We start from the raw sequence: 10459 nt of genomic DNA, 5'->3' as shown, positions 1-10459 counted from the left end.
CTGCGCCTGGGTCCAGAACAGAGATGACATCACAATCACTGCGCCTGGGTCCAGAACAGAGATGACATCACAATCACTGTGCCTGGCAATGGAATCACTGTGGCTCAATGGCTTTAGTGATGATGCGGCCCGCCACACTGTTTGGAATTGCTCAGTAAGCAGGCAGTATAGGGACTGAGGCATTGTTAATAATAATAATAATAATAATAATAATAATAATAATAATAATAATAATAATAATAATAATAATAATAAACATTAACATAATTTAGATCTTTGATTTATCATGTAATCAAAGAAACTACAAAATTATATTGCAAGTGTCTACTGGAAGCCATAATAGTAGATCAGTATTTCATGTTAGATTTTGAAATGTCACATTATTCCATTTTTGTCAGTTTTTCATGAAGTATCTGGGAAGCTGCAAAGTGGTGTGCAATTCACTATGTTCACGTCACATTATTCAGCAGGTTTCATTTCTAAATGAGTTCATTCTACAGGGGGATGCTAAACCTTTGCCCACGGCTGTACCTTACCCTCATAACATCTGTTTTCATAATCCATTTACTTCTGATTCTTGCTAAATTATTCTTGAAACTAAATATACAAATCTTAAAGCCATTATTTTTTCTCTCTTTAGGAAAGAATTTAAACAGTTATGCCAACATGATACAATGATCTGATAATCCAAAAAGCTGTGTTAAAAGAGTAAAGAAAATAAATACAAAAAAACACAAGGAATTAAAACCTGCGGTGAAGGTACAAATGTTACTAATTGTAATATTATTATTAATATAAATATTACTTCAAAAACAGGGCAACTTAAAGGGATTCAAAAGTGTTAGAAAAACAGTATCCCTGTTAGTTTCATTTTTAATATTATTAACATGCAATGCAACGTTTTATATGCGCTTATATGTGAATAAATATTCAGAAGTTAAATTATATACTAGTAGAGTGTGTTTTTTTTTATACTGGATATTAGCATGAAGACGCTTTCAGGCTTATACACTCATTTCTGTATGAAATTGATGGCTTTCCTTTTGTTTTTTGCGTGCAATGTTCAATAAATAACAAATCTCGAGTCGTTCTAATAAATTTTCACACTACTGTATGTAAAAGCGTTAACGTCCCAAACGAAATGCATAGTCAATTTAGCAACCAAAAAACACAGAAAGATAAGAGCTGCAGGTTAATCAAATGTGTGAAATGAATGAATAAAATACACAGCAGTCAGTAACGTGACAGGACGTGATATGAAAACGCCGGGCCTCGCTCCACGGACACGCGCGCATAACGCTGCCATCGATCACACAGACTGCGCGCGTGCATCACGCGAGACTTTAACGAGCGTAATCAATTAAAACACGGCCGTCCATTTCATACATCGACGCGTTCATCTCGTAAAGTGAATGTAATCGGGAGAGATCGTCGCTGTATATATGTATATCTTTTAATTCGTAACCCATTAAAAAAAAAATCTCACTTACCTTCTGTCAAATATGTGTGTTTATATTTATTTATATCTTGGTCCGATTTCTCCTGGTCAGCAAACCGAATTTATTCGAAATGAGCGAGACGATAATTTTTTTTTTTTTTCCCAAATGATAATTTAAACCCTTCGATACTTTTGTACTACGAGACGCCTGCTTGCGGTCCGCAGGCGTTAGTAATGTATAAACGTGGCGTGTCCCGCGACTGGTGAAATATAATTATCTTAATTATAATTATAAAACATCTTTTTTTATTATTATTTTCAAATGACACACAGCCCTCGGTCACGTGGCGGAGCGCGGACGGGTAACTTCTCCTCCACGTGCAACGGACGCTGAGCTTCCAGAAAGGGGCGGGTCTTGGTGTTTTCGTGTGCGTGTGCACCAATCGGGAGCGGCTGCGTGTGTAATTGGCAGCTTTTGTACCCAATCAAAAACTGAGAATAGTGGTGGGCGGGGTTGGGGGTTTTTGTTGGGAAACAGTGGCGGGATGGTGGGGAACGCCAGTTGAAGCACTTGTTTACAAAAATAAAACTCATTTGAGAGTAAAAACAAACAAAAGAAACAAAAAACAACAATTGGCGCGATTTTACAACAAACGGTTCTGTTAATACCCAAAAAGGCTTAGCCGGCAACCGCGTATCCGACTGTCATGAAACGTCCTACAAACGCTAATTATCTTATGTTACTGAAAATATCCGATTGTGGGGAAAACGCCAGCTATAGGGGGTGTGTGCATGTTCGTACGTTAATGTGTACGTCACACTTACGCTTTTGCATTGCCAATTCGTATTCTGTACTGCCCTACACGCGCCGTTTCAGCGTGTCAGAGTCTTCAAACGGCGTGATCACGTCATCGCTCTGGTTTGAGTGACAGGCGCCAGCATTTTGAATTACACGCCGCTTTGGAGTTTTCCTATATAACTTGACCAAAAATGTGACGTTTCAAAATCTAGCATGAAATTCTGCTGTATTACTAATACTCTTGAAATGTATTTTTGTTTACGACTGTAAGTCTGCTAAGAAATAAATAATAATATGGCTTCCTGGTAAATTTTTGCGATATCATTTTGTAGTTTCTTTGATTACAGGATGTAAATAAAATAGCTAAATTATGTTCATATACTTTTAAATGTCTCAATCCTAAATGTTGAGGTTATGCAAAACTTTTTGGTCATAGCTGTACATGTAACATGATTCACTCGACTACGCACTCGCACAGTTGCGACCCCTAGTGGACAACACGTACAACTACAGCACTGGGTTATACACAGACGGCCCTTTCTGTTCGCGGTTGCACAGTGAAGCTGGGTGCCTGACGGACGTCCAAAAATTCTTCTGTACCTGAAAATCTTTGAATGTTATTATTTGATTTATGTGTCAGCTGTTTGGGGGGGGGGGAACCCTAAATCTGAACTGCAACGTCATCACAGCAATCCCTGCACCCCAGGGAAAAGGGTCATTAGACAGAGATGCAGGGTGTCTTTTTCTCCGCTCTGAATTCAGATTTAGCAGCAATGTCCTGAAATAACCCCTTTCAAGCCCCACCCAGACGTAAACAATCTTTTTTTTATTTTTTTAATCTGTAATTCAAATTCATCCAATCAGAGGTTATAAACAAGCCCCGGGACCACGCCCCGTCATTAAGGGATGTCCCTTCCCCGTCAATCACCCTTCGCCCAGCCTATGGGCGGGCAGAGAGGAACCAGCAGGCCCCGCCCCTTCTTTTGTGATGTTTTTGATTATCAGCCAATCAGAGGGGGGTATTTTTCTTCCTGCTGAACCCGTTTTTTTCACAGCAGACCGAGGACCCCACTGGGGGATGCCCGCTTTACCGCCTGACTAAATTTATATGTATTTTTTTTTAATTGTATTATTATTATTTTTTTCCCACGTTGTTTGGGAATCTGACATGCAAACTGTGCGCCGTATTGAAAAACGGGAACGCACTCGCGCATTAGTAGTATCGCACGACTGCCAGCGTTATGCAACATTCACATAGGCAGCTAGCTACTGGTGGATATCGCCGAGATTTGGACGGCAAAACAGCGGAAAGACTTTGAGCCACCGCCGCTCACTGTGTGTCCGCAAGACAAGACGTCTCAGAGGCGCGGAACTGGAAAGGGTTCACAATCTAAAACTGCAGGTAAGCAGACCCGGGGTCACATGACAGGGGAGGGGAGGTCACGTCAGGAGCAGAGCAATGCAACCGCGTGTTTGCTTTGACAGTCTAGTGAGATTGGCAGCCTGATGCGCATGACTTTATTTTGTGTAAAATTGAGGCTATCCACAGACCCCGGTGTTTATATATGGAAGAAACGTACATGCTGTATCTATGTACCATTTACTGCATATGCATTAGCTATGCATTATGAAGCACAGTAATTGATACAATAAAAACTGATATATATATATGCATATGAAAGGTTTTTTTTAAAATGTACACAAAAAAGTTTAAAAAAATATATATTTTCAGGATGTTTCGGGCAAAAGCCCTTCAGCTGTTTAAAAAGAATAGTAATCACAGCGCAGCGAACTTGTTATCCAGGAATCGGGCAGTACACAGTTTGTTGCATTTCTTGCAGATAATGCAGTAGACGATTCCAGATGTACGTATGAAATATATTATATCATTTTATAACGTGATGAACAACGAAGCACGGTAGCTGGTGCTGGCCTCCGCAGCGTTGCCCGGTTCGTGTCATTTTCACTCGAGAGCGACGGTGCGTGGAGGAGTCTGTGAATTTCCGACAGGCAGTGCGCCGGGCTCTGGCTGAGCGTTGCTGTGCCGGGTCCTGTATGGGAGCCCGTGCGGGGCTGTGCCGGAGACCCCGCGCTGCCTGCACCTCTTATCATCTCGGGTGAGTTTGTTACAATGTAGCGATTTCTCTATAAATCTGTATAACTCTATAAACCCCCCAGCAACGCGGGGCGCGGGCGGGGGGACTCCCGCTTTTACCTCCCGCGTCCCGCCGGCAAGCTTACCTTTCTGGGGTGTATTTTTTGTGTTTATTAACAAGCTAATTCGTCCCCCCCCCCCCCCCTCCCTCTATGAAGAAGACTCCAAATGTTCTCCCAACATTATTATCCCAGTGTTTATACTGCGTTTGACCAGAACCAGACCGAACTGAACCATAAAAAAATGAAATATTCACAATAACGGCATTTTTATTCTGCATTTGTGGTGTAAAAGGAGAGAAACATCGGGGGGTCATAGTTGATTTGTATTATCTCGTCGTGTTGTTTATATATATATATATATATATATATATATATATATATATATATATATATATATATATATATATAATATGTATATATTTTTTTTATAGAACGCACAGTTGAATTTTTCTGATTTAAGTTAGCTTGCAGGAGAGAGTATCGGAGACGGCTGAATGCCGCGGTTATACTCCATTTCCTCCCTAAAACAGCTCCAGTCCTGTCGGAGCGGAGCGTGTTGTGGTATGCATTGAGTTCGGGAGGGGAGGGGAGGGGAGGGGATCGTTGTCATGCTGAAGTCTGTGTGATTTGGGGTTTGCGTTCAGTCGTCTTGTTTGTCTTGGGACGGCCCCTTTACTGATAGTTTTGGTTGTTATTTTAAAAGCCCGGCCGTGTTTCTTGCCTGCGTGCCGGAGCAGCGCTGTCTTTGGCTGCGGGCCTGTCTTGTTTTGACGGAGCGGCGGGTGTATTCGCATCCTGCTCGGGGGAGCACTGAAACAAACCCGCCCCCAGTTAATTATAACAACGCCGGGGCAAAATACCCCTCCACAGAAACCTACACTTCATCATCATCATCATCATCATCATCATCATCATCATCATCGTCAAAACACCAATTCCATAGATAAACACGTAGATGCGCTCTTTTTTTTTTTTTTTTTTTTAAAAACACAGTTTTAAACTGTTTGCTAAGCGTTTTTAAATGTAGACCTATATATATATATATATATAACTGTCCAGCAAAAGCGTTTGAGAAGTGTAGACGTTTGATGTCATGGCAACTACACTCTCCTTTCTATTGACCTGTATCAATGTGTTTGTGATGTCATTTACTACGTAGTTAATGATGTAAGCCTCTATTGCTTTCTATTGACTCCTCCAGGCACCGTGGCCCTGAGTCTGTCCAGTTATTTTACTGTATTCTTTCTGTATTGTAAGTTATCAAATAAAATAAACTACATATTGTAGGTCATTCATGTTGTGTTGTTTTTTTGTCAGTTGCTGAACTATTGCTTCGTTTGCTTTTGTATTTCTTGAGTCTGAGAGGCGGTTCTGAATTGTTTTATGTAAAGCTCTGGCTGTTCCTCCTACATATTGTATTGTGTGTACAGAGTCATGCTGTAGTTCCCTTCCCTGTCGAAGAGAGGCGTTAGATGCTGTTCTCTGAACAGGTATCGGGTCTCTGTGTGACAGTGTGGTTATCAGTGTGTGTCTGTGTGTGTCTGTGGGTCTCAGTGTGTGTGAGTGTGTCTGTGGGTCTCAGTGTGTGTGTGAGTGTGTCTGTGGGTCTCAGTGTGTGTGTGAGTGTGTCTGTGGGTCTCAGTGTGTGTGAGAGTGTGTCCGTGGGTCTCGGAGTGTCTGTGGGTCTCGGTGTGTGTGAGACAGAGTGTCTGTGGGTCTCGGTGTGTGTGAGACAGAGTGTCTGTGGGTCTCGGGGTGTGTGAGAGTGTGTCTGTGGGTCTCTGTTTGTCTGGGTCTCTGTGTGTCTGTGGCTGTGGTTCTCGGTGTGTGTGTGAGAGTGTGTCTGTGGGAGTGTCTGTGGGTCTCGGTGTGTCTGTGGGAGTGTCTGTGGGAGTGTCTGTGGGTCTCGGTGTGTCTGTGGGAGTGTCTGTGGGTCTCGGTGTGTCTGTGTTTCGAATACAAATGTGTTTCAAATACAAATCTGAACATCCATTATAGTATTATAACATTATAGCATTATTATTATTAATAATCATAATCATAATAATATCATCATGCATTGCAATCCATGGAAATGAGAAAACGTTATTATTAAAGAAAGATTCAAGCAGAGTGTGTCGACACTACAAAAATCTTCGAGTACAACTGAGGACGTTGACGGCATTATTATTATTATTATTATTATGATGATGGTGATTAGTATCCACATTATTACAATATATGTTCATGGAGTGTCCCGCTGATGGGTTATTTGCTGCATCTCTGCAGTTCAACACTGATGCCTCTGTGGAGAGCGAGGAGCCAGGGAGCACGTTGAGTCTCTCACCACTCGCCCACGGGTTCACGTGGCTGCCAGTCTATGTGTGTAAACTGTGAGCGTGTGAGTCCTGCAGCTCCGTGTCTCTCTGCTCTCGTGCTCGGTGTGAGCGTGCGAGTCCTGCAGCTCCGTGTCTCTCTGCTCTCGTGCTCGGTGTGAGCGTGCGAGTCCTGCAGCTCCGTGTCTCTCTGCTCTCGTGCTCGGTGTGAGCGTGCGAGTCCTGCAGCTCCGTGTCTCTCTGCTCTCGTGCTCGGTGTGAGCGTGCGAGTCCTGCAGCTCCGTGTCTCTCTGCTCTCGTGCTCGGTGTGAGCGTGCGAGTCCTGCAGCTCCGTGTCTCTCTGCTCTCGTGCTCGGTGTGAGCGTGCGAGTCCTGCAGCTCTGTGTCTCTCTGCTCTCGCGCTCGGTGTGAGCGTGCGAGTCCTGCAGCTCCGTGTCTCTCTGCTCTCGCGCTCGGTGTGAGCGTGCGAGTCCTGCAGCTCCGTGTCTCTCTGCTCTCGCGCTCGGTGTGAGCGTGCGAGTCCTGCAGCTCCGTGTCTCTCTGCTCTCGTGCTCGGTGTGAGCGTGCGAGTCCTGCAGCTCCGTGTCTCTCTGCTCTCGTGCTCGGTGTGAGCGTGCGAGTCCTGCAGCTCCGTGTCTCTCTGCTCTCGTGCTCGGTGTGAGCGTGCGAGTCCTGCAGCCCCGTGTCTCTCTGCTCTCGTGCTCGGTGTGAGCGTGCGAGTCCTGCAGCCCCGTGTCTCTCTGCTCTCGTGCTCGGTGTGAGCGTGCGAGTCCTGCAGCCCCGTGTCTCTCTGCTCTCGTGCTCGGTGTGAGCGTGCGAGTCCTGCAGCTCCGTGTCTCTCTGCTCTCGTGCTCGGTGTGAGCGTGCGAGTCCTGCAGCTCCGTGTCTCTCTGCTCTCGCGCTCGGTGTGAGCGTGCGAGTCCTGCAGCTCCGTGTCTCTCTGCTCTCGCGCTCGGTGTGAGCGTGCGAGTCCTGCAGCTCCGTGTCTCTCTGCTCTCGCGCTCGGTGTGAGCGTGCGAGTCCTGCAGCTCCGTGTCTCTCTGCTCTCGCGCTCGGTGTGAGCGTGCGAGTCCTGCAGCTCCGTGTCTCTCTGCTCTCGTGGTCGGTGTGCTGGGTCACCCCTCTGTCACTCCACTCAGCTCAACCAAACTGGAGCCCTGAGTCTGAACTCACTCTGTGAGCCAGCCAGGATCGACATGCTGTGAGAGTACGGCTGTGCACTGGGACTGTCATTATTACTGTTATTATTATTGTTGTTGTTGTTGTTGTTGTTGTTGTTGTTATTGGTGTTATTATTATGATTCTCTCGCAGAATTCATGTAAAATCTTGACCTGCTCAAACAGCAATGGGAGTCTTAATTGTATTTATTACTATTTTTGAAGCGCCTGATCAGCACCTCTTGTGTAACACCCTCTCTCCTCTCTCTCCCCTCCTCTCTCTCTCTCTCCTCTCACCTCTCTCCCCTCCTCTCGCTCTCTCTCCACTCCTCTCTCTCTCTCCTCTCCCCTCTTTCTCCCCTCCTCTCTCTCCTCTCTCTCTCTCTCTCAGTTGACATGGATGATGAAGATGGAAGGTGCCTCTTAGATGTTATTTGGTGAGTCTCTCTCTCTCTCTCTCTCTCTCCTCTCTCTCTCACGGATATTTACACAGCCTCCAGTGTTGCATCACCCTATAGAATTAAGTAATTTTGCTTCATGAAGACAGACCCTCCCCTCTCCCCTCTCCCCTCTCCCCTCTCCCTGTACCTCAGTTTTGTATCAGTTAATCTGTGGTGTGTTGGGTGTCTCTTATAATATGTTTCTAAGTGTTGGGTGGCTGCCTCTGATCGTGTTGAGAGTGTGTTTCGTTCTCTCGCTCTGTTTGATTACAAGCAGCTACCTCAGACACTTCACAAAACACATTATGACTCCTAACATTAAACTGTTCTGACTAGCTCCATTTTTATTTTTTATAAGCTCTTATTTCTTGTTAAAGTTTCTCTCTGGTTTATTGTGTCCCCTGCAGTGACCCTCAGGCACTGAATGATTTCTTACACGGATCGGAATCGCAGGTACGTTTCTATACATGGACTGAAAACAATGCCACGTATCTCATTGATGGGTTGTTTGGTTGATTGATTTGGTTGGTTGATGGATTGCTTGGTTGGTTGATTGGTTTGTTGGTTGGTTGATGGATTGATGTATTGGTTTGTTGATTGGTTGGTTGATGGATTGATGTATTGATGGATGGGTTGGTTGATTTGGTTGGTTGATGGGTTGGTTGGTTGGTTGATTGGTTTGTTGGTTGGTTGATGGATTGATGGGTTGGTTGGTTGATTGGTTGATTTATTGAAGTATTGATTGGTTGATTGGTTTGTTGGTTGATGGATTGGTTGATGGATTGATTGATTGGTTTGTTGGTTGATGGATTGGTTGATGGATTGATTGATTGGTTTGTTGGTTGATGGATTGGTTGATGGATTGATGGATTGATTGATTGATTGGTTTGTTGGTTGATGGATTGGTTGATGGATTGGTTTGTTGGTTGATGGATTGGTTGATGGATTGGTTTGTTGGTTGATGGATTGATTGATGGATTGATTGATGGATTGATTGATTGGTTTGTTGGTTGATTGATTGGTTGATGGATTGATTGATGGATTGATTGATTGATTGGTTTGTTTGTTGATGGATTGATTGATTGATTGGTTTGTTGGTTGATGGATTGATTGATTGATTGGTTTGTTGGTTGATGGATTGATTGATTGATTGATTGGTTTGTTGGTTGATGGATTGGTTGATGGATTGGTTTGTTGGTTGATGGATTGGTTGATGGATTGGTTTGTTGGTTGATGGATTGATTGATGGATTGATTGATGGATTGATTGATTGGTTTGTTGGTTGATGGATTGGTTGATGGATTGATTGATGGATTGATTGATTGATTGGTTTGTTGGTTGATGGATTGATTGATTGATTGGTTTGTTGGTTGATGGATTGATTGATTGATTGGTTTGTTGGTTGATGGATTGATTGATTGATTGATTGGTTTGTTGGTTGATGGATGGATTGATTGGTTTGTTGGTTGATGGATGGATTGATTGATTGGTTTGTTGGTTGATGGATGGATTGATTGATTGGTTTGTTGGTTGATGGATGGATTGATTGGTTGATGGATTGATTGATGGATTGATTGATTGGTTTGTTGGTTGATGGATTGATTGATTGATTGGTTTGTTGGTTGATGGATTGATTGATTGATTGGTTTGTTGGTTGATGGATTGATTGATTGATTGGTTTGTTGGTTGATGGATTGATTGATTGATTGGTTTGTTGGTTGATGGATTGATTGATTGATTGATTGGTTTGTTGGTTGATGGATGGATTGATTGGTTTGTTGGTTGATGGATGGATTGATTGATTGGTTTGTTGGTTGATGGATGGATTGATTGATTGGTTGGTTGATGGATGGATTGATTGGTTTGTTGGTTGATGGATGGATTGATTGATTGGTTTGTTGGTTGATGGATGGATTGATTGATTGGTTTGTTGGTTGATGGATGGATTGATTGGTTGATGGATTGATTGATGGATTGATTGATTGGTTTGTTGGTTGATGGATGGATTGATTGATTGGTTTGTTGGTTGATGGATTGATTGATTGATTGGTTTGTTGGTTGATGGATGGATTGATTGGTTGATGGATTGATTGATGGATTGATTGATTGGTTTGTTGGTTGATGGATGGATTGATTGATTGGTTTGTTGGTT

General features: G+C 43.6%; 1 protein-coding gene across 1 annotated transcript in view; it reads left to right on the top strand.

Moving 5' to 3' along the window:
• Positions 1-3510: 3510 nt before the first annotated feature.
• LOC117415528 (BRD4-interacting chromatin-remodeling complex-associated protein) overlaps positions 3511-10459 on the top strand; it is a 17759-nt gene continuing 10810 nt past the window's right edge. Inside the window, 3 exon segments of the mRNA XM_059026614.1 lie at positions 3511-3639; positions 8259-8304; positions 8715-8760. Of these exon segments, the coding sequence (XP_058882597.1) occupies positions 8264-8304; positions 8715-8760 (87 nt within the window). The 5' untranslated portion in view covers positions 3511-3639; positions 8259-8263.

Source organism: Acipenser ruthenus, chromosome 7 (genome assembly GCF_902713425.1).
Source record: "Acipenser ruthenus chromosome 7, fAciRut3.2 maternal haplotype, whole genome shotgun sequence".
Taxonomy (NCBI): domain Eukaryota; kingdom Metazoa; phylum Chordata; class Actinopteri; order Acipenseriformes; family Acipenseridae; genus Acipenser; species Acipenser ruthenus.
The sequence above is the reverse complement of the archived record's forward strand: the minus strand, read 5'-3'. Positions and strand labels throughout refer to the sequence as shown.